Source organism: Anolis sagrei, chromosome 1 (genome assembly GCF_037176765.1).
Source record: "Anolis sagrei isolate rAnoSag1 chromosome 1, rAnoSag1.mat, whole genome shotgun sequence".
NCBI classification, from domain to species: Eukaryota; Metazoa; Chordata; class Lepidosauria; order Squamata; family Dactyloidae; genus Anolis; species Anolis sagrei.
The window spans coordinates 56,170,360-56,198,179 of record NC_090021.1 but is presented as its reverse complement, the minus strand read 5'-3'; the positions used below and the strand labels follow the sequence as shown (position 1 = coordinate 56,198,179).

Below are 27,820 nucleotides of genomic sequence, written 5' to 3'. Positions count from 1 at the left end.
CTCTTCCTTTTTCCTTCCTTTCCCCCCAGCATAATTGTCTTCTCTAAGCTGTGATTAGAAGGCTCTTCAGCTCCTCCTCACTTTCAGCCATCAAAGTGGTGTCATCTGCATATCTAAGGTTAATATTTCTTCCAGCAATTTTCACCCCAGCCTTGCATTCGTCAAGCCCTGCACATCGCATGATGTGTTCTGCATACAAGTTGAATAGGTTGGGGGACAGTAAACAACCCTGCCATACACCCTTCCCAATCTTGAACCAGTCTGTTGTTCCATGGTCAGTTCTTACGGTTGCTACTTGATCCTTATAGATTCCTCAGGAGAGAAACAAGGTGATTTGGTATGCCCATACCACCAAGAACTTGCCACAATTTATTATGATCCACACAGTCAAAGGCTTTAGAATAGTCAATAAAACAGAAACAGATGTTTTTCTGAAACTCTTTGACTTTCTCCATTATCCAGCAGATATTGGCAATTTGGTCTCTTGTTCCTCTGCCTTTTCTAAACCCAGCTTGTACATCTGGCAATTCTCGCTCCATGTATTACTGGAGTCTTCCTTGCAGGATCTTGAGCATTACCTTACTAGCATGAGAAATAAGGACCACAGTACAAAAGTTTGAGCAGTCTTTAACATTTCCCTTTTTTGGTATGGGGATATAAGTTGATTTTTTTCAGTCTGATGGCCATTCCTGTGTTTTCCATATTTGCTACATACCTTGTAGCCTTTCAAATCACAGTCAATTTATTTTGCATAACTATATGTATTATTTGAGTGTGTGTGTGTGTGTATCCCCCTATATCTGAAGACCCCATGGCGGTGTACAATAAATGATAATAATTTAAAAATATTAAAATAGATTATTAATTGAAAACCAGTTAAACTAATTATTAATAGTGTACTCATAACACGCGTGCCACCTGAATGAAGGTTTTAATAAAAAGCCAGGTTTTGACTTGACCTCAAAAGAACCCTAGTATTAATACTAGGGGTGTGCAATTTTTTCGCTAGTTGTCGCAAGTCATCACATGAGATATTTCTTCCATACTGCTTGAAAAGGTTTTGCAGGACCACGCAACTGATCTCTGTGTTTCAGATCTCAATTTCCCTTCCCCAATTCCATGAACATAATCATTGACATTTTTATCCAATTTTGTGAAAGAAAATTCCTTTGCAATCATAGAATGGAGTCCCTACAATAAAACATAGTTTCTTTCTTCTATCCATTGATGTGTTTCCTTCTTAAATCAAGATCTCTAACTGTTGCATGCACTCTAACAATCATGAACATTATAAACTATTGTGGCGCCTTCGTTCCTCTATAGATTGGTAAAATGGTTAATTCATTTCAGAGCAAATTCTATTGGGGAAAAAACTGTACATTCAAAATATGCCATTCTTCTTTGGGGAAGGGGGCGTGAATACCACTGTTCTTGTGGGGGGGGGAGTGAAACTGTTCTGTCACCTCTGGAGCCAGAATGAAGTGCTTTTAAGAGAGGATGTAAGGCTTGCGTCCAGCGGGAAGCCAGGGCCCCCGAAAAGGAGTCGTTAGAGAAAATTCCCCTTATTAAGCATTCTTTAGAACAGGCTTGAGAAATATAACAGTTCTTTATTAATGAACAAACAGAAATTGTAAGCTTTCTTGACAGACTATTAGCTCTTGCAATCTTGTTTACAGGAAACAGGCACTATCTTCAAAAACTTTGCTCAAAAGAAAATTCCCCTTTTTAGCTCCTCCCAGGCTGCTGTGAACCTAAACCTGACTTGAGTCCACTACCGGCTGAACTGTGTCTCAGAACCTAGCAGACTTGCCAACAGGCCTGTAATCACTTAGCTGGAGATGAGCAGAGCTGTTATTCCCTCCAGAAGTCCTCAGGGCTGTAAAGCCGTTTCCCTGGAACCTTTTGGTAATCTGTAGAGGCTCTTAAAACTGTTCTCCCCCGGGAAGTCTTAAGAGACGAAGCCTTTGCACAGGAGGACGTTTGTGTACATCCTCTGCATTGACTTCCTTTTTGAGACTAACTGAAAAATGGCCCTTTCCCTCCAAAAAAACCCAGAGAGGGGCGGGACCAGGGAACTTAACTGTTATTGACAGGTGGCTTGTCCTATGAATGCAAATTATAACAGGAAGCCACCCTGCTGCAAAATCCCTGCAACTTAGGACAATGAACAAACACTCAGTGTGGCACAAAATTGGAGCCCCTGGAACAGCCGTTCCAGAACAGAAACCAAAAGGGAAGGTTAAGAATTCAATACTGTTTTTTATTTGGATCTAATTGTCTCCCCTTTTACTTCAATAGTTTGGGTATTTACTGAAAGTAACAGCTAGATATAGATATAGATTGATCTGAATATATAATGTTCTTTATTTTTAGGTATGGGAATTGGAAACAGGGCAGTTGATATACCAGATTGAGGATGCTCATGGGTCTAATGTTGAAGTTACATGTGCAGCAATTGATAACAATGGGTTTCACCTTGCCACAGGAGCATGTGATGGTAAATAATGAAATATAATTTGTATGTAACAATGTAAGAATTAACTTTTGTGACAAGAATTGTGATGTTGCAAATAACTGCATGAATAAATAATTAGATTTACCTTCAAGATTGTGACTTTACAGTTAAGACTAGCTGATGACTATTTTGTATGTATAAGATTATTGGCTGCTCTCAAAAACTACTTTAGTGGGATACAGGATGCAACATTTTAAAACGGATTTCACCTATGTGAAACCAGTTTAAACATGTTTCATCCTGTATCCCACTGCTTTGTCATGGAGAGTACCTGTGCCAAAACCAATGGTTCACAGTATTGTCAGCACTGGATTTTTTTTATCGTGTCAGAAGCAAATTGAGAGACAGACTGACTCTGTTTATTATTGCAAGCTTGTAAATTTGGCTACCATTACATTCATCTGCTGGGACAAGTAATTTCTGGTGTAAGAAACTTGGCCATCTGCAAGGACATTGCCCAGGGGAAGCCTGGATGTGTTACCATCCTGTGGGAGGCTTCTCTCATGTCCCTGCACAGGAAGCTGGGGCTGACAGATGGGAGCTCACCCCATCTCATGGATTCAAACAACCAACCATCAGATCATCAAGTTCAGCCAGCACAAGGAGCCACCACTGCAGCTCCTATGAATACAAGAGGTGGTAGTGGATAATGATGGAACCTGCATTATGTAGGGTATAGTCATATCAGATACATTTCTCTGATAATGTCAAAGAGTTGTTGAAGTGCTAGTAAACTTGAGCACTATTGTCTCTTCTTATACTGGCAAGTGGGTTTCTGAAATCAAGGGACATCAGTTAGGAGGCTAGGTTGATCACATCAACTCTGATGTAATATCAGAATAATGTTCGTGTAACATGATTTCACACAAATGTAACCCATGTAAAACTCAGGTTTGGCCTTCACAGAAAAATAAACAAGTGGGTAAACTATCTGGTTTCTTCAATTTTATTTCACACAATTAAACATTCATGCTCCAACATCCTTGCACAGAGATAGTATCGGGAAAACATTCTAAACTCTCTTGTGCCTGATGGACAGACTGAAGAAGATCAGGGAGACAATAAGACCAAATCAAATCTCCCAGTATTTCACTGATGTTATTTTTAAATATTTCTGATTTGATTTATGGATTTATTATTATGCTAGGCATATTTTAAAAGACATATTATGGAAATACTTCTCATAGACACATTATGAATAACACTCCCGTGGGGTAAATTGAACTGGTAGTGAAAAAAGTGGCTCAATGCTTTTTCTCCTAGACTGCCATCTAAATCTTAATCGCTGCACAGGTCAGCTATTGTCTTTGCACTGCTGGAGAAAACTTTTTTGAGACTTGCCTCACCCTATCTCTGCTTAATTTTTAGTATCTTTTGGGGTGATGCTTGGATATTGTTACTTTTATTGGTTCTGAAGTTGATTTCATTTAGAACATTTAGTAGGGCTTTATAGTAAAGGCAGTCTACAATTTAAAAAGACAAATAAATTACAAATTAACCTGTGCTTCCATTCCAGGCATGATTCCAAGGCATTGATACATAAAGCATTCCTAATATTATCTTACCTGAAATACTTGCATGGTTGTGATTACCATGAAAATGGCTGCCTTCTTTTTTCTTCCATTTATCTTTCCCTTTTTCTTTTTCTTTCTCTCTCTCTCTCCCTCTTTACTCCACCCCCTTTTTTGTTTGTTTTAGGGACTGTCAAAACATGGGATTTTGGAAGTGGACAGGAACTTAAAGGTTTGCCTCTAGGCAAGGAAATCAATGATAATGAACATTGGCTGTTGCAGATGGTTTACCTGAATGCTAGCGAGAGTAGACATGTGATCCTGGCCTTGGAGTACAGCGGATTGATCAAAATTATTCAGGTTTTGTTAACAGTTTTTTTAAAAACTCTATGTTGGCTTGTGTTAAATATGCCATTTTCAAGTTTGAAAATCAGTTTTTCTGGAGGCTAGACTTGCCAGCAGTAAAGATATGAAAATATTTTTATTTATCTAGCTCTATACCTGAATTCTCAATATCATAAATATACAATACAATTTTATGCATGTTCATTTACAAATAAATCCCAGTGTATTTACGTAATGAGATTAACTATGAAAGAAGTCTGCTTACAGTCTGCACTTTTAATGACCAGTCAGCAACTGTATTATCCATTTGTCAAAGGTTTATACCTTTTTCTCTTGTTCTTCATAAATTAAAACTAGAATCTTCCCAATATGTATCTATCAGTTCACAATGCTGCTAAAGTTAGGGTGGGCAAAGGATAGGTCTCCCAGACGCTTTAACCAGCGCTGGAAATGGTGAGGAATGCAGAGTGCCGCAATGCAACATCTGCACAAGAGGTTCCCAAGTTTATTTAGCCTACCGCTCCCTTTTCAGAAAAATAAAAACCTTACTTCTTTAAGTGAAAAAACAGAAAGATGCAGCGACAACTTTGGAGTCTTTTATGTATCTATATTTATAGAACATGGTAAAGAATGTGATGTCCAGTAAACTCAGAATGAATGTCTAGAATTAGTAATCAGTTGGACAGCTGAGATGCTCCTTCCATAAAAAATAAATTCTACCAAGTTAATTGTAAAATATATAGATGGACAATTATTCTTCAAATCTTTCTTTTGTAGGCTAATGAAGGTGAGCCTTTCTTCTCTATTACCTGGAATCTTCCTGATGCTGTTTCAGTTGCACTACAAGGCAATTCATTGATTTCCCTCAAATTGAGTCCCAATCCCAAGAAAATTAATGGATTTTTCCCAGATATCGAACTGTTGCCTAATAAGGGTCCTGAAAAATCAAATACAGAGGTGAGAAACCATACCAATTCCAAAGTTTTAAACATCCTCAAATTTGAACCTTTGTCAATTCTGAGTTCTGATTAAGTGTCTTAGAATCTGTCAGTGGATTCCCAATTGAAAGCTAATGATTCCGAAAACACTCACCTGAAGAGGAAACATGTTAAGACGTTCCCCAGTGAAAGAGAAAGAAAACTTGGAGGGGGTTTGTAGAGTCTCTGGCTGCTCTTCTTCACTGGTGATATAGAGGCTATGTTTCATGAAAGCTCAAGATATCACAAATGCATTAAGTCCTTAAGATTTCAGCAGACTCCATGTTGTTTTAACCATTCACTGTTTCTGCTCTTCCTCTTCCAACCATCTAAAGCAGGCATCCTCAAACTGTGACCCTCCAACTGTTTGGGCCTTCAACTCCCAGAATTCCTGATCATTGAACAAGCTCATTAGGGCTTCTGGGAGTTAGAAGCCCAAACAGCTGGAGGGCCACAGTTTGGGGATGCCAGATGTAGAGCAGTGGTTCTCAACCTGTGGGTCCCCAGATGTTTTGGCCTTCAACTCCCAGAAATCCTAACAGCTGGTAAACTGGCTGATTTCTAGGAGTTGTAGGCCAAAACACCTGGGGAGTTGTAGGCCAAAGCATCATAGGTTGAGAACCACTGATCTAGAGGCTATTAACTGCTACGGAGGGATAAGATAAAAGATACATATAATAATATATTTATTAGGTCTAGACAATCCCCCAAAGGTTATCTCTGCCTCCCAGGATCTTGCTAACAGGTATAATATGTAGACAGGTGCTTTTATAAATTAAAAAATTCATTTTAAATGAACCAAATATTTCACTCTGGTTTAATCTTCTTATATCCTTGTTTCTTCATAGGTTATATCAGTGCTTAAAGCTATCATAATTATACAGTTCTGTGTTTGAAATAATTTAAAAAGCCAAGGAGGATAATTTTTGCATCTTAAATCGAGTCTGTGGGAAGACTGTACTTTTCAGAATTGAGTTCTTTTCACATCAATAATTATATAGTAGTAATATACTGTGTAATTATATACTAGATAATTAACAAGATTGGTACAGCAATCCTCGAAGCTACACATTTTACCTACTGCCTTTTCATGAATTACTCTTGATCCTCTTTTACATATCTTTTCAGATACCTCAGGGGACGGAAGTCAAATGCTTTGATTTGCTAAGAGTAGAAGGTTATAATTTGTTAGCTACTGCAAGTCCAAATGGTAGTATCATCATGTGGGATTTTGAATCTGCCACTGCCAGACACATGTAAGTAAGAAACGACAAAAATGGGCAGAAGCCCATTCTCCCTCCTTCCAAGAAAAAACACCATCTGTTAATACAGTTCTACTGGACTCTTATTGCCAAGGAAAATGGGATCAGAATTAGCATTTCAAGACCAAGGGTGCAGATCTGGTCCTTGAGAGCACCTCACTAAACATTGTCCCCAATTTTCTCGCAAGCGGAGTGAGTGCCAGACAAAGGACTCTTCAGCTTCCTTCTCCCAGTGTGATCATCAACAGAGATTCTAACTTCAAGATTCTGTTCTTTTTACATCTCACCTTCTCAGAACTGTATATAAACTGAGATTCAAACAAAATGAGCTCTTTCCACCTGCCGTATGGGAGGGATGGTGGTTAAAGAGCTCCTCACCAATATCTGGGCCACCATCAAGTATATCATTGAGCAAAACCAATGTATTCTCCTTTTTTGCCTTTATGTCAAAATTTAGAAACTATTAATATGAGTTGCCTACTGTCATACCAACTATTTCTTTCAGTGCTCAACTGCCAATACATTTTACCACAGCAGGAGGAGAAACAGGCAAGAGTCTTTAGCTGGTGCTGTAGCATGAAGCATGAAATGCCTTTCACTTTGGCAGCCTTTCCTAGTTCCGAAGTTCAGAGAGATAATTCCCCAGGGGATATCTCAGGATTTTGCACTTCAAGCAGAAGGCACGACTTTCCCAAACCTGTACCCCATCTAATTTTATATTGAGCTGGTTTTCCACAGAACACATACACCACAGCATGCACACACACACACACACACACACACACACATACAGTATGTATTGCCTCATTGCCCTCTCCTTCAAATGCAAATAATTCCAAAGAGAGGGTGATGCCATTATTTCTCTTCCACTCTTCTTTTAATTTTATTCAAGTTAGAAGTCTCTTGCAAATGCTTAGTTCGATTCTCTCCTACATTAACAGATATAATCACTTTCTCCTTCATTGCATGTACTCTTTGGTTGGAAAAGTACAAATCACAAGAGGTAGGCTAATGGGCTCAGCGAGGAAACATCCTCTTTAAAAGCATTTAATTTATTTTCACTTTTTGGTAGAGGAAAGTTGATTGTCTATCCCAGCAGTTAGGCCATGAAACAGCACCTCCCACATAAATGAGGAAGGTATCACTAAGCTTGAAGGAACTTCAAGGTGTGCAGAAAACAAAAATCATTTAGAAATAAATAGCAGTGGGATATAACTAAGTGTTCAGCAATCATGTTCAACAACCATGGAATATTAACTAACTGTTGTGAGGGGAGAACAAAAAAACTAGGGGAGAGTAGAGAGGAAATAGAGCTTTCTGAAAGACAACACAGCATACTCGAGCTCTGAACAAGAGCACTCTGCACAACATTGGTGATACTCTCTGGGAATAACATACTAGCTAGCCATTATGTCTATCATATTTCAAATCTTCCTAGCATTTGGAAATGAGTGATCAGTCTTTAAGAACCTGAAGTACTATTAGTGTTATAAAGTCTGTATTCATTTGGAAAAATTATTCATTCCCAAGCCTTTTCGCCAGAACCATTCTAAACAGGTTTTCAAAAATGATTTTCAAATGGGTCTATCCCTATATGTCCAAATCCTCTGCAATAGAAATCACTTTTAGCAGGCAAGTAAAAATGGAAAAGGATTCCATGTTAAAACTCTCTTTTATTAAACCAGTTGTATGTTGACATAGACTTCACTGTTGGTAAAGGGACTTGCATGGAGTAGGGTGACATTGAGCTCACCGAAGAGCTACAACATAAGGAACTTAATATGTTGTGAAATATTGAAAAACTGAATTGTTGCAAACCATTACATCATTTAGATGTAATCAATGAATTGCATTTTTGTTTTCAAAAATATGGGTGCAGTCTTCTACTATGAGTTAATCCTATGACAACTTGCAGCCCTTTAGTGAGATCTACATGAACTTACAAGCTGCATGAACTTATGATCATCAGCATCTTTATGATATATCATGAAGAACAACTTCTTATCATTGATTATCTTGGTCCATGACATATGCACTGATTGAAGTAAATTAAGGCAAGTGTATAAAACTGCTTTTTTATTTCTAGATTCAAAACTAGCAATATCACTGAAGGAGAGGAACCTGAATTACGAGGAATCAATAAATTACACTTCCTTTATCGACGTACCATGTCTGATAGGTAAGTGAATTATGTGCTTATACAATATCTATTGAACCTATACCTGATGTAAATTCCAACCAGGACTACTGATTTATTTTTATATTTGAAATATTATAAGAAAGCTGTCGTTCTGACATTAAAACACCCTGTTATTGGAGAGATATTGAAAAATGATGTAGCCTACAAAATTTGAAGTATGCTTCTGGCATATTGGTTCAGTATTATTTGGAATTCCAAAATTGTCAAGATGGCTTTCTGAGATTTCTATGTACACAAAATTGTACACAAAATTATTTAAAACTATTGCATAAAATTGCCTTCAAGCCTAATGTATGGGTCCCATCTGCAAGATCACTGCTATACTCACCAATTGGCTCAGTGTAGAGTCAGATCAGCTCCACGATGGCCAAAGACTGTATAGAAATTATCCAGGCTAACGTGAGATAAGGCTCCCTTAACAGAGGCTTGTCCCACATTATCCAAAGTCTCAGGAAAGTCTGAACTTTAGGACTGTCAGAACTGTTGGACTAGTTCCAAAATGGAACAGCTACAACTGTTTCCACTGCCAACCTGTGTTTCCCAGGCTCAGGTGTTCTGGGGACACGGGATGTCTATGCCACCCCATAGATTTTACATGTCAGCCATTACCCACACTGATGCTGACCCAGGGCAACTGGAAGCTTTAGGAAGGGAGTGAGGAGAAGATGAGGGACCCCAAAATATATCCTTATGTACATATTAACAAATGTAATTATTCTAAAATCTGGGGGAAAGCACTTCAAATCCTGGGATTTTGAATAAGCAATGCTCAACCCATATTTGTTAATACTTTGGGCTGTCTGGATTTTGTCTTCCATGCAGGGATCTTAGTCAGTCCAATCTCAGTTCAGATCCTCAAAGCGATGACAGTCGTACTCAAGAAGGAGAAGGCAGTATTGTCAAGCTGGTATGCTTCCTTTCCTTTCCAACATCAAACAATCTACACTAGATTAATATTCTATCCAGGCAATTTAGATGACACACACTTCCTTGACCCATGTACCAAGTTCAGAAACTCCAGTTGGTTCAAATAACGGCAGCCAGGCTAGTTACAGGAACATCCAAGAGTGAGCATAAAATATCCATACTAAAGTCACTCCACTAGTTGCCAATTAGTTTCTGAACAAAGTACAAAGTGTTGGTTTTGACCTTTAAAGCCCCACATAGTTTGGGTCCAGGTTAACTAGAAGATCACCTTCTCCAGTACAATCTGCCCCTTAGAACACTTAGATGTGAGTTTAAAATTCATAGTTAAAACTGACTGGGTAGGCCTGCTGGAAGAGATAGGCCTTCCTATATGTTATACATTCTGACAGCTCTCTCTCTCTCTCTCTCTCTCTCTCTCTGTGTGTGTGTGTGTGTGTGTGTGTGTAATCTAAATAACAAAGCTTGAAAACATTTCTATTCTAATTAAGGTGTACTAACAGGTTGAATGTAAAGTATATAAATAATACAAAATGATCTTGTTTTTAGTCAACAAATACTGCTGTGGTCATCTTCCTCTGGTTCTTTATAAATTCCGTTTCCATTCTTTTTGAAGTTTTTGTGTATTTGTTTATTGTACAGCTAAAGTTAATTTGACCATTTTGGTCATGACAAATGCATTCAAAATCTTCAACAGTGTAACCATTTTTCCTCCTGAGTGTAAGCAAGCTAATTTCTAAATATTATTTGCTTTTAGGAAAGTGATAAAAGCGAATCTGGTGGTATAGCTGCTTCTTCAGGTATGAACGGAAATATGATAAACTATTTATATGATTGGCTATAGTTTTGAAGACCACATTTTTTTTAAAAAGCAAATGTTTATCAGAAATCCTAAAAAATGAGTGGTTGGGTCAAATTATCAACTTTAAATTAATATCAGACAACTTTGAAATGGTGCACATTAAAAAAATCAGAATCCCAATTCTTTGTTTGGTTTTTATGGTAATGAGAATCAAGGTGCTTAGAGATTGTTAAAATCTATATGGGAAACCAGAACTAACATATTTTCTTCGTGTAAACACAGTATATTACTCACAAAAAATACTTACCAAATCCAACTCTTTCATGTTCACCATGACTTTAAAATGATGGTAATGTTGAATTACTCAAACATTAAATAGAACGTACATTGATGTTTATTATCCAGTGATTCTTTTCTTCACTATCCTTTCTACCTAATTCTGGAAACAAAATGAACATGAACTAGATTAGACAATAGAATCCCGATATGGTTGATCATCTGGGTAAGGTAGGAGTTTCATTTCAGCTTTGGGCTGAAAGGAGATATTTTCAACTGGATGCTGTGGTGTGACGTGGCCCAAAAGAGAAAGAAGTGTAAACACTATTGGTTAGTTGTGCTTTATTGCAGAACCAAAACTTCCATCTTCTCTTATTGTGGAGAACAAAGAAGTAACACCCAGTTTATTGAGTACTGGAGCTGAAAAATTGGAACGTTTGAACATTCCTGTACTTGCCTCAGCTCATGAAGATGGTTATATCTACCTCTGGACTATAATGGTAAGTTTTTGACTGGCTTGTGGTAGTGAATGATCACTAAACTGCCTTCCAATTCTGCTGTCAACCAAGGGACTTATAAATGAGAAGATCCTTCTACTGTATATTTTTGTGTGTTTTCTTTTTTTCTCCATTTTCCTAGAAACACAAAGAATTACTTCTTTAACAATGTTAAAGAAAAAATCATTTTCTTAAGCAAATTATAGCTCAGAAATCCCATTACCTTTGATGATACAGGACTTTATCGGTGTTGGTAATAAGAATATGAAAAGAGCCATACTGTATCATATCAGATGCCTCTTTAGTCCATCATTCAGTTCATGCAGTGGATAGTCACTTGTATTCAGGAGTGTCCCTATGATACTGAAGGAAATACACAGGCATCATGACCTGGACTATTTCAGTGACTTTATTTGGACTTGACTTCTATGCAAGGACTCTGTTTACGACATCACCCTTACCACTACTTTAGCATTGGGGGTTTACATTATGAAAGCACTTTCTAAATACTGCTTAGAAAAATATGTATATTTAGTTTAGCTGGGACCCAGACTGAATAAAAGGTTTAGATCAGAACTCTGAATTTGGGCCAGATTATTAATGGTTCAAGCAGATTAACTGGTTAAAATCCCTAACTGATGATGAAGTAATCATTGTTTCTTCTTCAGTCTCTTTCTGAATCCCTCCCTCTTTCTATTGCATATTTTGTATGTCATTTGAGTAAGAATGCACAGGGTCAAGCCATTAAACTCAGTGAAATGGTATGGCTGCAAAAGGATATGAATATTTTTGTGCTGCTCTTCATTATTCTTTGCTTTTTATTTATGATTTGGGTTGAAATTTCACCTGCATCTATGGCAGGCATCCTCAGAGGTTGTGAGGAACAAGACCATGCAGCTCTGAAAACACACAACAACCCAATGATTCCAGCCATGAAAGCCTTCGACAATGTATTTATGATTTGTTTATACACTTAATTTTGCTAGTACTGATCCTAGAACAAAAATTCTTTTAGAACTGCTCCAGGATCCCAGCAACCTTATTCCAGTTTTCGATAGAATGCAGAAGTCATGCAGTTTAAGAAGTGTTGCTTATGTTCCTAAAATAACTGAACTATCTGGGAACATGCTATAGCACAATGAAGTGGTGGTGTTCTTTGTTTGTGAAAGATCCTAGATTCATTCTGTAGCCTCTCCTTTAAAAAAATGAAGGCATGAAGCAGGCTTGGGAACAATCAATACCGAAGTCCCTGGAGAGGGTACTGCAAGCTGAAGGAGACTGCACATTTATATTTTGTACTTGCTAAAAGTGACTGCAGAACACTCTTTGAAATCTGTTTATATATCCAGAACCCTAACTTTTTGGATTTTATGGTAGCTGTTGATGGGAGCATTCTGGGAGCTGTACCAATCTCAGCATATCCATACCCTGAACTGTGTAATTCTATCTATTTATCGATCTATCGATCTATCTATCTATCTATCTATCCATCCATCTATCTATCATCTCTCTCTATCTACCTCTTCCAGTTTTATTTACAATATAGGTTGAGAATATCCCTTATTTGAAATTCCTGAGACCAGAAGTCTTTGGGATTTTAGAATTTTTTTGGATTTTGGAATACCTGTGTATTTATCATTATACATAATACAATATCTTAGATATCCCCACTTCCCCACCATTGGACAGATCCGCACATCTCCTTCAGCTTAATGCCTCACTCATTTCCTACTTGTATTGTGTATGAGAAATGAGGCTAGAAAGAAATTGGCACAGTGCCTGACAGAAATCCCCCCCCCCCACCCCATTTTACAGATTGTCACTTGTCTCTCTCTCTAGCCTCCCTCCTCTCTCCAGGAAGTCCTCCAGCTGCTCATTTTCATCTTAAGAACAAATGAGTGGGAGTGTTTCAATAACCACCACAAAAGTGGAAACAGATGGAAGGTGGCATAAAGTTTCAGATTTTGGAGGACCTCATATTTGGGGTTTCTATATAAGGGAGGCTCAATTTGTATTGCCGTTATCTTAATCTTGATATAATTTTATGGTTGGACCTTTTGTGTTTATAAACAGTATGTGTTTTAAAGACATGGGAATAATAAAATTGTTCAGCTCAGAAAATAATTAGATCTAACAAATGGTGAAATCCTTTTCATATCTATTAGAAGCAGTAGTCATATCTAGGTTTATTCAGAATTAAATCCATGAATGGAATGGGAACGCTGTGGCAGCCTGGGATCCTATTTGTGCCATAGGTTGAACCAGGCATGTAGCCGGGGGGGGGGGGGGGGGGGCCTCGGGGGGCTTCAGCCCCCCCCCGAAATTTTCATGGTGGTTCGCGAAAAGACCTTATTGGTGCATTATTTAAACTGTTATGTTTATTCATATCATGATCTGATCACCATACTCAATATATCCCATATGCATGGGGGTATTGGGGTAATGATACAAAAGGTTTGCTAGACTAGACCCTCTTTCACTCAGACTCAGCGCCCCTCCCCCCGAAACTCAGCCCCCCCCCCGAAACCCGCCCTGAAAAAAAATTTAGCCCCCCCCCCCCCGAAACAAAATCCTGGCTACGGGCCTGGGTTGAACCAACCCAACAAAACAAAGCCAGAAGTAGCCAGAAGCCCATTTCAAGAAAAAGAGAAACATCTGGTGTGGTTTAAAAGCCCCAGGGATTACAAAAACAGAACCACATGGTTCCTTGTCATGCCTTATAAATTCAATTCATTATAACTACTAAAGGATCATGTTACAGCATGTTTGTAGAATTGTATGCAGGCTTGCCTCAGAGTAAACCCTACTAAATTCAATGACAATTATTTCTAAATAAATCTGGAGAAAACTACATTATAACTCAAGGTTCAAACGGATATTTGGAAAGCGTTAAAATCAAGATTGTAGCTGAAAACATGGCATAATGAAGTAGATCAATGTGACTCAAGCAGCCTTCCAAGCATCAAATGTCAGAAAATTCTTCTTTGTTAATAGAAAGTGTAATTATTTTTTCTTTATAAAGGGAGATCTACTGAGAGAAATTTTGCCTTTCACAAAAAATCCTCCAATTCCTTTGACAGCACTGTGCACTGACATCTCTTATAAAATGCTTTTTGCTGCAAATAAAGGTAAGCAATCATTTCTCTTTCAAGGCTTTTGGGACAATTGATCAGCTGAATAAATTCAACATTGGGAGCATGTTAAAAACACAATCAGGTAGTTTTCTGTTCAGATGAATGTTTGATTTCAACCGAATAGTCTTCAGAAAGAGGATGCAGAAATGCAGGTGAAATGTTTCACTTTTATGATAAGATTGAGGATTTTTTTTCATGATATTTTATGGATTATGTGTTAGAATCATAGAATCAAAGAGTTGGAAGAGACCTCATGGGCCATCCAGTCCAACCCCCTGCCAAGAAGCAGGAATATTGCATTCAAATCACCCCTGACAAATGGCCATCCAGCCTCTGCTTAAAAGCTTCCAAAGAAGGAGCCTCCACCACACTCCGGGGCAGAGAGTTCCACTGCTGAACGGCTCTCACAGTCAGGAAGTTCTTCCTAATGTTCAGATGGAATCTCCTCTCTTGTAGTTTGAAGCCATTGTTCCACGTCCTAGTCTCCAAGGAAGCAGAAAACAAGCTTGCTCCCTCCTCCCTGTGGCTTCCTCTCACATATTTATACATGGCTATCATATCTAAGTTGTTTGAAGATTGTGATGGCATGAAATATAAATAGTGTAAAAAATAGACTAAGAAGCATGGTTCTGGAGAACATAGGGTATGTAGTCCATATTGTGAGTTTCCACAAAAGTAATTGTTTGTTTCTTTGTCTAATTGATTTGTAACCCATTTCCTAGGTTCTCTCTGTTCAAGGACTGCTAACTATAAAGGTTTACCTATAAGAAAAGTGAGCTACCGCTTTTGCCAATGGTATAGCTCTTTGGTCTACATCCGATGTCTCCCTCCTTTGTGATTAAAATCAGGAAAATGAATAAGCTAATTAAAGTTCAGACAAGATAGAGAATGTCCCAGCTTGATATTGTGCATCTTCACCAATTTTATTCAAGAAGTAATTAGGTGTACATTTTCCAAGCATAAACGCATCTAATTGCTACCTTAAGACAAAAGTTCTGGAATATGATTCGAAAATTATTTCTTTTTTTGAGTACAGCTCCCAGAAGCCGCATTGAGTCACCTGTTAAGGGCTGAAAAATGCGGTATAGAAATAAAGCAAATAAATAAATAAATAAATAAATAGGCATCCTGCACAGTTACCGCTGGGGATGAAAGATCAAATATAGAATAGGATACAAAAAGATCAAGACTCCTGCACTTTTAATAAATGATTAGAGGATGAATGAAGAATTGTACCTACTGAAATTTCCTCTTAAAATTTAACATTTCAGTTTAAACCTGGAAAAGCAAATGTTACTTTTTGGATCACAATATCCAGAAGTCCACAGACAGCCTGCACAATTACTGTTGGGAATGAGACAGGATACATAGGACTGAATACATAATAGTACAGGGATCTTGTATCTTTAATAGGTGGCTAGAAAAGGCATGACAAGGTATGCCTGCTGAAATGTTCTCTTTTAGACGGCCAAGGATTTCATCAATTCCATCAGTAGAGTAGAGACAGTGATTATTTTTGATGCTTTCATAACCCTGAGGGTGTACTTTCATCTCTCATTCATTTGACAATATTTCACTATTGAAAGTTTAAGAAAAAATACACTTGATGATTCTGTGTGTTGTTGAAGGCTTTCATGGCTGGAATCACTGGGTCTCCGTGAGTTTTCCGAGCTGTATGGTCATGCCCATACAGCCCGTAAAACTCACAGCAACCCTTGATGATTCTATTTAGATGTGATCATAATTTCAAAAAACTGAAAAACACAGTGCGTAATGGAAAATACATAAAATGCTACTTCTTGGAAATGAACTAAAATGGTATTGCTACTTTGGGAGCCATGTTTATTTCCCCTGAGTATAATTTTCAATGTACTATCAATACAATTTCAGTAAACACAAACTTAACTAGTACCTTGGACACAGGTTTTTCTCCATTTGATTATTTTAAATGAGAATACTGGTGTTTATCTCATTTGAAAGCAGTGGAAATTTTTCTATTCAAGTGGAAAAGATCCACTTACTGCTAAGAGCTTATATTGTAGCAATATGGGTCTAGAGGGGAAAATAAGTACATTGCCATTTGTGAAATGTCACATTATTCCTTTTAGCCCAATATTCTTGCATAGGGAATGTGCTGCAAATTACATCTTCTTGAGGCATGATAAAATAGACAGCTATGCTATCCGGTTTATGTATGATTATGTACAGTGGTGGATTGTGGCCCACATATTTGGAGATGTGGGTCCACTCCAGGTATAAATCAGACTTTTCAAGGAAATATCTAAAATTCTAGGCTTATTTAGGGAATGAAATTTGGTATATTGGATCAATCTTTTCTAGTCAGAACAACCAACAAGATTTGATTTCATTTCATAAAATTTGATTGCTGTTTTCATTGAGCATTTCTCTTACAGAGGGGCATGTTATCCGATGGAATGTGGGCTCGTTTTTAGAAGATCCGCGAGATGTCAAAAAGGTGAGGAATCTAGAAGGCAGTATATTATTTTAAAATATGTAACATCTATTTAGAAGTCAGCACAGTGGTTTGGATATGACTCTATAGAACAGGGCTTCAAATTTCCACTTGGCTATGGAAACCCACTAGATGGCTCTCTGTCACTCTCTGTCAATCTCAGAGGAAGGCATATTCTTCCTGAATAACTCTTGTCAAGAAATCCCTGTGATAAATCTCCCACCAGAGTTGGGAAGTTTAAATTCCAAGAACGGATTGAATGAAAAGTAGCTAGGCACCTTTGGTAGAGTTTCATAGTTCAGTGAGATAGCCCCTCTCACATTCCCATGAAGCATGCACTAAAGGATGATGGTACCAAGGGAAGCGCCAAACTAACAACTTTAAAAAAACTAGGTGTACTCCTAAAAAGAATATGGTGCTTCAGGTGCCCTTGGCCCAAATTCTATATAGTTTTATGGATTGTAATCAGTACTTTCAATTGTGCCCAGATATATGTTAGTAGCAGAATGAAGTTGTGGTCACAATGAAGCCAATGATTCCCTATAACCAGCCCAGTCAATAACCAAGTGCCAATATTGTTCAAAGATATCATGCATCCTCATACATCAGCCTGCAAAGGAGTTGAAAGTGTTACCTTAAGTATTAGACAGAGTGCAGGGTTAGATTTAATATTTTACCTTGAACACAAGCTTTGCAGTTCACACTAACTGCAACTTTCATTCTCCTCTCCTCCACTCTCGAAGCATGGGGGAGAAGAGGGATTGCCATGTTTAACAAGCTGCAACTTTGCGGTACCAATTTCATGCCCACAATAAGGAAGGACTCATTTACTTGGAGAACTTTGGGGCTACTAGGTCATTTGTTGTATATTGGAACCCCCAGAAACAATGGAATGGCGTGCTTCTTTTTCTTATGTTCATCGTATTTAATAAAACTTTTTACATCAGTGAGTGCTCTATTCGATATTTCACATCTGATTGATGAGTGCAACAGGCCTACCATAAGATAAATGTAGAAGAGCAAAATAGACTTAATGTCCATTTTTGAACTACAGTAGGGCCCCTGTATCCCCGGGAGAGACAATCCAAGGCACTCCATAGATACCTGGAACTACGGATAGTAGTAACCCCAGTATTTTCACTACACTTGAACCAGAAGCATACCATAGAATCACAGTGCAGGACTTTAAAAAAATCCATAACAGCTTCTGGGAGGAAATATTTTTTGGAATTAATACTCTGCCAAAAATGGTGGAAATCAACTATATGGATAAGGAGCTTGCACTGTATATTACATTGGCCAGTTCCCAAATCTGAGTTTCTACAAAAAACCAAAACCCAATTCTACCCTAAATGAATATATCAGCCTTTGTTTTATTTAAAGTATTTCTGTGCAGTGCTTCAGTTCAAATTTCCGGTGCAATTTTCAAGAGTCTTGCTGGAATTATTTCATTATTTTGACTGGCTGTTTTATTTGTATTGGGTTAAGTTATATACATAAATGAGGCTTAGCCTGGTACATTTATTCATACCATCTACCTTTGATGTCAGTCCTGGATTTCAGAGTTTCTCAATAGCTGTAAGATGCCAAAACTTGATGACATATCTTTGCCTGATTCTTCCCTCTCTATTTTCTCAGCGTGTAAAGCAACAAATTTGCTGGCGAGCTCATTCCACCAAAATAGTTGACCTCTTCTACAATGAAGAAAGAAATCTGGTGGTGACCGCTTCTGTAGACTGTTCTGTGAGGTTAGTCATTGTTAGCTGTAAGCATTGACTTGGAATTGGATCTGTTTATTTATTTATTTATTTATTTATTTAGTACACTTGTATACCGCTAATATCTCAGCCTAAAACGGCGACTCATTGCGGTTTACAACATTTAAAAACAACAATATTCCAATTAAAAATATAAAACACATACATATACAATACACAGTATTGGGCCACCAATACAGACCAATGCATCTCTTAAATTAAAATCATAATCCAATTTCGTTGTCTGTGATTGCCAGTCCTTGATCAGAGATTTCATCGCATCGGATTAGCCGAATGCTTGCTCAAACATCCATGTCTTGAGTTTTTTCCGAAATACTATCAGCGAGGAGGCTGATCTTATCTCTATAGGGAGGGCATTCCAAAGCCGCGGGGCCACCACAGAAAAGGCCCTGTCTCTCGTTCCCGCCAGCCGCACCTGTGAAGCAGGCGGGATGGAGAGAAGGGCCTCTCCCGAAGATCTTAGGGTCCTGGTGGGCTGATAGGTCGAGATACGTTCGGATAGATATGTTGGGCCAGAACCGTTTAGGGCTTTAAAGGCCAATGCCAGCACTTTGAATTGGGCCCGGTAGCTAATCGGCAGCCAGTGGAGCTGGTACAGCAGAGGAGTTGTATGCTCCCTGCGCCCTGCTCCTGTTAGTACCATGGCTGCCGCCCGTTGGACTAGTTGGAGCTTCCGAGCCGTCTTCAAAGGCAACCCCACGTAGAGAGCGTTGCAGTAATCAAGGCGGGATGTAACCAGAGCGTGGACTACCGTGGCCAAGTCAGACTTCCCAAGGTACGGTCGCAGTTGGCGCACGAGTCTTAACTGTGCGAATGCTCCCCTGGTCACCGCCGAAACCTGGGGATCCAGGCGATGAGTCCAGGATCACACCCAAACTGCGAACCTGTGTCTTCAGGGGGAGTGCGACCCCGTCTAACACAGGCTGTAACCCTATACCCTGTTCGGCCCTGCGACTGACCAGGAGTACCTCTGTCTTGTCTGGATTCAATTTCAATTTGTTCTCCCCCATCCAGACCGTCACAGCGGCCAAGCACCGGTTCAGGACCTCGACAGCCTCCTTAGTAGCAGGTGGGAAGGAGTGACAGAGTTGGACATCATCTGCGTACAGATGACACCGCACCCCGAAACTCCGGATGATCTCGCCCAGCGGCTTCATGTAGATGTTAAACAACATGGGGGACAGTATTGAACCCTGAGGAACCCCACAAAACAAAGGTTGTGGGGTAGAACAGGAGTCCCCCAGTAACACCTTCTGAGACCGACCCTCGAGGAATGACCGGAGCCACTGCAAAGCAGTACCTCCGAGACCCATTCCCGCGAGGCGTCCCAGAAGGATACCGTGGTCGACGGTATCGAAGGCCGCTGAGAGGTCGAGTAGCACCAACAGGGACACACTCCCCCTGTCGAGCTCCCGACGGAGATCATCCACTAAGGCGACCAAGGCTGTCTCGGTACCATGCCCCGGCCTAAAGCCAGACTGTGCCGGATCCAGATAATCCGTGTCTACCAAGAATGCCTGGAGTTGTGAGGCCACCACACGTTCCATGACTTTGCCCAAAAAGGGGAGATTGGAAACAGGCCGATAGTTGACGAATTGAGTGGGGTCCAGTGATGGTTTCTTCAACAGCGGTTTTATCACAGCTTGCTTTAAGCTGGCTGGAAATATGCCTTCCCGAAGGGAGGCATTAACCACCACCTTAACCCACTCAGCCAATCCCCCTCTGGCCTCCTTTAGAAGCCAGGATGGGCAGGGGTCTAGGATGCATGTGGTAGCTCTCATTCCTCCAAGCACCTTGTCCACATCCTCGGTTTGAACTAATTGAAATGAATCCATCAAAATTGGACAAGCAGATGCTCGTGTTACATCCTCAGAGACTGCCGTTAATATGGTATCCAGTCCAGAGCGGATCAAAGCGACTTTGTCTGCAAAGAACTGAGCAAAGGCTTCACAGCGAGCTGCCGAGTCATCAGGGCACCCATCCTGAATGGTGGGTTTTAACAGGCCTCTGACAACTCGGAACAGTTCAGCCGGACGGTTCTTTGCAGACGCAATAGTGGCCGCAAAGAAAGTTTTCTTTGCGGCTCTTATTGCCGCGGCATATGACCTTAAAAAGGACACAAACCGTGTTCGATTTGGCTCGCTCGGATCCGAACGCCACACGCCCTCTAGTTCCCTCTTCTTTCGCTTCAACGCTGCCAGCTCCTCAGTAAACCAAGGGGCTGGTTTAGTTCGGCTACTTGAGAGGGGACATTCTGGAGCAATCGTGTCTATTGCCCTAGTCATCTCCCCATTCCAGAGAGCGACCAGGGCATCAACAGGATCACCAACCGAGGTGGCGGGGAATTCCCCAAGAGCCATCAGGAATCCCTCCGGATCCATAAGCCTCCTGGGGCGGACCAATTTAATAGGTCCTCCACCTCTGCGGAGGTTAGGGGGTGCAGTAAGTCTAAAGCTGACCAGGTGGTGGTCGGTCCATGGCAACGGAGAGATGGATAACTCCTCAACACCGCCGCCTTCCTCCCATCCCTGACAGAAAACCAAGTCCAATGTATGTCCAGCACTGTGGGTGGGGCCAGATACTTGTTGGGACAGCCCCATGTTCGCCATGGTAGACATGAAGTCCTGAACCGCTCCCGTTAGGGCAGCCTCGGCGTGGACATTGAAGTCCCCCAGCACAAGCAGCCGTTGGGACTCCAGTGCCAGGTCCAAGACCACCCCCGCTAGCTCAGGTAGGGAGACTGTAGTGCAGCGAGGTGGACGGTACACTAGCAGAATTCCTAATCTGTCCCGGTCACCCACCCTCAGGTGGACGCATTCAAAATTTGTTGACTGCGGGATGGGGGTCCTGGTCAGAAGAATGGAATCTCTGTAGACTACTGCAACCCCGCCTCCCCGCCCTCCGGATCTCGGTTGGTGCTGCACAGAGAACCCGGGTGGACAAAGCTGGGTCAAATTTACACCTCCCGCTTCGTCCAGCCAGGTCTCTGTGATGCACGCCAGATCTGCCCGTTCATCCAGGATTAAATCTTGGATGAAAGTTGTTTTGAATATAATATGCCAGTGTTACTTTTTCTGTTCAACTGAACTCAATTTTAGTTTTGCATAAGGGCATGAATCACCTTAATGTGATAGTATGGAAAACTGCAAATGTGGCCATCTCCAGAGGTAAGGATGAACTTGACACAGCACTATCCAAATGCTCCTACAATGGTGAGCTAGTCCTCCCTTGGGTTCTTGGAAAACTTTTATTGCCTATATTGTATGGTCTTGGCTGCTGCATCCATTGCTTTCAGTGTTCCAATGTATCCATGGTACAGAATTGAATTCCCAGGCAATTAGCAGGACAGCTATGTGCTCAATGCCACTGTGCTCAATGCTGGAAACAAAAATGGTAGCAGGTCTGACTGTGGCTTCTAAACATGGCAAATATGATGGACAATCTAATTCTATGAAGAAAAAGCAGTTATGCTAGGGAAACAAAAAGTGGGTGCATAATGCCAGTAAGCTTGTGCACTAGCTCTTAATATTTTGTTGTAAGTTGTGCCTGGTTGTTGTTTTTTTTTTGGGGGGGGGGGTCGTTTAAAAAAAACCCAATAGAACACTAGTATTGGGCGCTGCCTGGAGAATGTGTTATTTTGGACTGTATTTCCCAGTATTTCCAACTCAATATGGCCACTGGCCATGATGTTCAGACATTCTGAAAATTGTATTTTCTAAAATTGTTCCCCAGGCTGAGCTTTCTGACCACCAGTTTTTATAACATAATTAGAAGCCTCAACCTTCCTTCTGTTTGAACTTGATGATTTAAAAGTTTATTTCTGTGACTCTTTTCACCCAAAGGCTTTGGCATTCACCCGATGGACATTACTTTGGTTATTTTGGTCAGCGCAGATTGTTTGACATTTCTCAACTTACTGATATAATTTTGCCCTGTGATATAAATGAACTTCCCTTCACAATAAGAGATGGCAGCAAATATATGGAGAAAAAGCAGAAGTATGAATATCCCCTAGTCCTTGACAGGCAAAGGTAAGATTTCACACCTTCTCTTCTTCTACATTAGATTGTAAATCTATTGTTTCTTTGGAAACTGATCTCTAAGGACATACCCCCAGCATGGAAGGCTGCTCTCAATCTGAAATTTACTCACAGACTTCACAAAATCCTCTGGATGATATCTGTACAAAGAGGCAGAGCAACACAACCAATCAGTATTAGAGGCCAGCAATTATCTTTCAATGTAAATCCCTTAATTACCGTTATCAAAAACTGCATGGGCACATTTTGGCTAAAATCTTTTGGGAGTGAATTAATGAGGCTTGTGAAGAAGACCTTCTTTCCTTCTCCCACATAGCTGGAATACTGAAGTGTTTTGTCCTTTGTTACTTTTGCTTGTTTATTGTATTTCTTTTGCATACTTTTCCTCCTTGGTTCAATAATATAATAAGACCCAAATGCTATCTACTGGCACTGTTAAAGGGAAAATGGGAACTTTATGGAACTTAGGGCCTCATCACAAAGGTTAGTTGAAGCGTCTTGCTTTGCCTGGCATCACGGCAGAAAAAGAGGGGCAGTGGGGCGAATATGTCGCCCTGCATGCAGCTCCCTCTCAGTGATCCTTTCCCCATCACACAGGGGAAGCATCACCCTTCCAGAGAGGACCCATGCTGGCTCCATTGGTCACGTTCACCCCAGTTGGGGGCGGGGCCTCCCCAGGAAGTCACACAATGTTGTGTGATGGCCAGCATGGGGCTTCATCCATTAGATGGGGTGAAAGCATCCTAGGATACTAAATTCGCCCCGTCAGATAAGATCGTTCAATAATCATAAATACGCCATATTGTTAGTTGGTAGAAATGCCAAAGAGCAGACAGACCAGGAGGCCATATTCTGTTCCTAAAATCTAACTCCTAAATTGCTCACATTAACTCTTTTTTCCATTAAAAAAATCTACTCTCTTATCCCTGTAATAGAGACAGTCACAGATGATATAGTTTGCAGTATGAGATACCAAGGCATCTCATGCCAAGGTAAAAAATACACCACATATTTCACAAAGATCCACTACCACTCATTAAATGCTAAAATATTACCATGTGAAAAAAGCAGTGTTAGCAACATGGTACTGCAAAATAATTTTTTCAGTATTTGCCAGTTCATTGGTGGGTTTACAAATATTACAAGGTATCCGGTAGAGCATGCAACATATCCCGTTATTCCTGCTTTTATTCTACATTGTTCCCATATATTCATTAAAAAGCTCAATTTGGTTGCAGTTGGTTGAACGACTGCCTCCATCATCCATCTTCTCGATTACTGTACCAACTCCCTCCTATTTTATTGGATCACAACTTGAAGGTGAAATTGCCATTGTTTTACCTCTACTCGTCTTAATTTCACCTGCTGTTATAAGCAACAAAAATGCTTCTCTTCTTCTGATGACTCAGCATGGCAATGTCTGAGTCTACAGATGAAATATTTTCACAATAAGAGTCTCAAGGTTGTCCTGCAGTTCCTTTTTGTGAGCAATGCCATGTTAGATTGATTTGGGATGGATGGGTGCCCTTGTGTCCTTGTGAAAACTGAGAAAGGATGTGCATGTAGAAAAAGCACCCAGGTTATTACTTTGACAGCATTGAACAAAAATGAAGTGATGGTGTATGGCACATGTTCTAAAACCCTGTCAAATTTATGTATGAGAGATAATATGTTTCAATAATGGTGTGGGTTATGCTGGCTTGTAAATCCTATCTTGTGGAACACAAGGAAGCTGCTGTTATTTTTAAGATATATAACTGTTGGTATTTCTACAGTCCTTCAATTTAATGACAAAAGAGATAAAATGACAATACTCCTCCCGCATGAATTGTAGATAGCCAAGGTGACATTATTGCATTCTCCTTCACTTACTTCTCATGGAAGAAAATACTTCTATGTCATTTAAAATAAAAACTGCATTTAATAGATATTAATATCATTCAAAACAATTGTATATTATTTTTCATTTATATTACCCTATATACTCATCTAGAAATTTTAGTCAGTAAATCAAGCCCAAAAAAACTGGATTTGACTTTTCCACATGTCACTATGAGTACAGTAACTTAACTCTTATCAAAAAGAACCATCTTCTGCTTTGAGTAGAATGACAAAAAACAAGAGCTTAGTAATTCCCAGGAGATATTCTGTGAGTCCCCCCAGGGGTGAGAAAAGTGATATACAAATACAGCAAATAAATAAATAAATAAATAAATAAATAAAGCACTGACCACCTTTCTCTTCCATTGTAGTGCCTCTTCTGGCCTTTTTTAATGTTTGGGTGAGGAAATAGCAGTGGAAGAATTCAAGGTTTTTTTCTTTCTGTAGAATGACCGTTGACCTATCCATGGGTAATTTTTAAATATATATCCTCCCCCCCCCCCCCCCGCAAGCTTACCCTGAACTAAAAAGTGAGGTTTATTTTATTATAGATGTTAATTATGGCACTGAAATTTTCACTTGCTTTTGTCACTTGACCCGTGTTTCTTTTTTTTTAACAGGTGGAAGACTCTAACCAGAAGTTCTTTATCCTTGAAAAAACCTGGTCCATCAGAAATTGAATATGATTTCAAATTTTTCAAAGCCTTAGCTTCTCCAAAGGTACTAAGATTCACTTGCTACTTTAGATCCCTTGTATTTCACACTGCTAAAATACTTGTGTATTTTTTTGAAAGACAATACAGCTCAACTGGATATAATTTTTTTTAAAATCATGACATTACTCCCCATATGTCGGTGGAAGTTTATGCTCATATAGCCACAAGAGGATTGCCCAGAAATGTTCATACGAGATCTAAATTAATAGGTTAAGCACTGAAAAACTGGGAGGGGCTGATAGTTCCTTTTCTGGAGCTCAAAAGATGTTGACTATATTATTTTTGTTTCACAGATTAACAAACAGCCTCTGGAAAGTTTCAAATCTGGAAACAAAGATGCTGGTATTGTATTTGGCTCTATACCTATATATAGGGTGAGTTCAGGGTTACCTGATACATTGGAAGTTTCATAAAGAAAGAAGCATTAAAATTAAGCAATTAAAAAAGCCAAATTGTGAATTGCTACCATGTACTCAATTTTAATTTAATCTAATTTAACTTTTAAAGAAAATGTATCGGAATTCCTTGTACACTGGTTTCCATCCTTTAATCTGAATCTTCTGGTATGATTCATTTAAGATCACATTAATCTTACAGCTAGTATCCTGTGATTTGTGATGAGGTATTAAATGTGGACCATAAAGTATCTACATCCAGTACATTAATGTCGAACTAGATTGACTGTAGAAAAAATTTAAACCACAATGCAACACATCTTCATTCAAAGGCCTTGCTAGTAGATGAATAATAATAATTATTATAATTTAATAATTATTATATAATAATTATTATTATATAATAACCTGATGAACCAACCTGGACACAGCATTTTATTTGAGAACACAAAAATGCTGGACCACTCTCACAACCATGTCAGACTACACAGAGAAGCCATTGAAATCCACAAACATGTGGACAATTTCAACTGAAAGGAAGAAACCATGAAAATGAACAAAATCTGGCTACCAGTATTAAAAAATTCTAAAATTGCAACAGCAAAAACAGCTGAGAGAAAAACAGGCAGGGACATCTAATCACCTTTCAAGAAGAGTTTGCTCCAGGCACAGTCAGCCCATTGTATGCTAATCAAGGTGGTCAGTTGAAAGATTCACACCTAGCCCAACTTACAAAAGCCCTTTGTCTCACCCTGGTCATTCCACAGATATATAAACCCCTTTTTTCCCAGCTCCAGCAGACCTCACCTCTGAGGATGCTTGCCATAGATGCAGGCGAAACGTCAGGAGAAATGCCTCTAGAACATGGCCATATAACCCGAAAAAACCCCACAAGAACTGAATAATAATAATAATTTATTTATTTATATACCGCCCTATTTCCCCAAAGGGACTCACGCAGTTTACAACGAAGTAACAGAGTGGCAAACATTCAATGCCAAAGTGAACAAAGAACAAATCCACTGGAGCCACAGCGGACTGGTGGAAGGGCGATGACAAGAACCTCCCGGGGCTGTCATGGAAGAGGGAGGTGATGAGACCCTCCTGAGCCTGGCTTCGATTAGGGCGATGACAAGGCCCTCCTGGGCCCAGCTTGGAAGAGGGAAATGAGGAGACCCTCCTGGGTCTGGCTTGGAAGAGGAAGATGACAAGATCCTCCTGGGCCTGGCTTGGAAGAGGGCGATGACAGCTCTTAATACAGCTTATTCTTGGGAAAGTTTGCATTACATCCTTAAGGTCTGATTCTCTAAAGAGATGACAAGCCCTACTGAATCTCTAGTAATGTTTTGTAGCACTGAATTCTTAGTGCCAAGTTTGATTCTTTTATGAACATATCAAACTTTAGTTTGCCCTACCTTAAGTGAACTAGTCTCCCCTTATATTTGTGATGCTTTCCCCATGCATGCCTCCAGTAGATATTTCTGCATTATGGCATCTCCTTGTTGTATGTTTGGAGACTGGGCTGTGAATAAGGGAGTCCCTCCTTCCAACTTCACCTTAGCAAATGCCTCAATCCTTCAGCTGCAACCTTCAATCTGAAACATGAGAATAAGAAGGCCAGGTGAACACAAGAAATTGGAGCTCAAAAAGAAATCTGTGTCATGGAAAGGGGAGGAAGAGGGGCAGGCAATACCCACCACACTATTCTGGTTCATTTTCCAGTCTTCTAAAGCAGATATTTAGGGAGTGTCAAGAAAAATTTAGAGCAGAGCTTTCCAAACATGTCATGTTGGTGATACAGTTTTGAGACATGCATCATTTCGCAACACAGTAATCCAGTTTTACTAGCAAACTGGAAGTTAAACTAACTTCTTATAAGAGATACAGATCCACACATAATTTGTACTAACAAAATATATAGGGACACATCTCTCATAAAAACCTTTCATTTCTATTTTTTGAAATATATGATTTTAAAGATAATATACATTTCCAATATTTTCTCATTTGTTAGTGGCAATATGTAAAAATATACAAGCATTCAAACAAAACTGTATAGCACTATAATAAAATAACTACTTCCTTCCTTTATCC

General features: G+C 39.6%; 1 protein-coding gene across 1 annotated transcript in view; it reads left to right on the top strand.

Moving 5' to 3' along the window:
- WDR64 (WD repeat domain 64) overlaps positions 1-27,820 on the top strand; it is an 87,619-nt gene that overhangs the window by 50,949 nt on the left and 8,850 nt on the right. The window contains exons 13-26 of the mRNA XM_067464456.1: positions 2,374-2,497; positions 4,214-4,386; positions 5,149-5,328; positions 6,477-6,604; positions 8,697-8,789; positions 9,633-9,717; positions 10,492-10,534; positions 11,164-11,312; positions 14,332-14,437; positions 16,858-16,919; positions 18,555-18,664; positions 22,537-22,725; positions 25,236-25,335; positions 25,625-25,705. Coding sequence (XP_067320557.1) covers positions 2,374-2,497; positions 4,214-4,386; positions 5,149-5,328; positions 6,477-6,604; positions 8,697-8,789; positions 9,633-9,717; positions 10,492-10,534; positions 11,164-11,312; positions 14,332-14,437; positions 16,858-16,919; positions 18,555-18,664; positions 22,537-22,725; positions 25,236-25,335; positions 25,625-25,705 — 1,623 coding nt within the window. The remainder of the gene's footprint in view (positions 1-2,373; positions 2,498-4,213; positions 4,387-5,148; positions 5,329-6,476; positions 6,605-8,696; positions 8,790-9,632; positions 9,718-10,491; positions 10,535-11,163; positions 11,313-14,331; positions 14,438-16,857; positions 16,920-18,554; positions 18,665-22,536; positions 22,726-25,235; positions 25,336-25,624; positions 25,706-27,820) is intronic.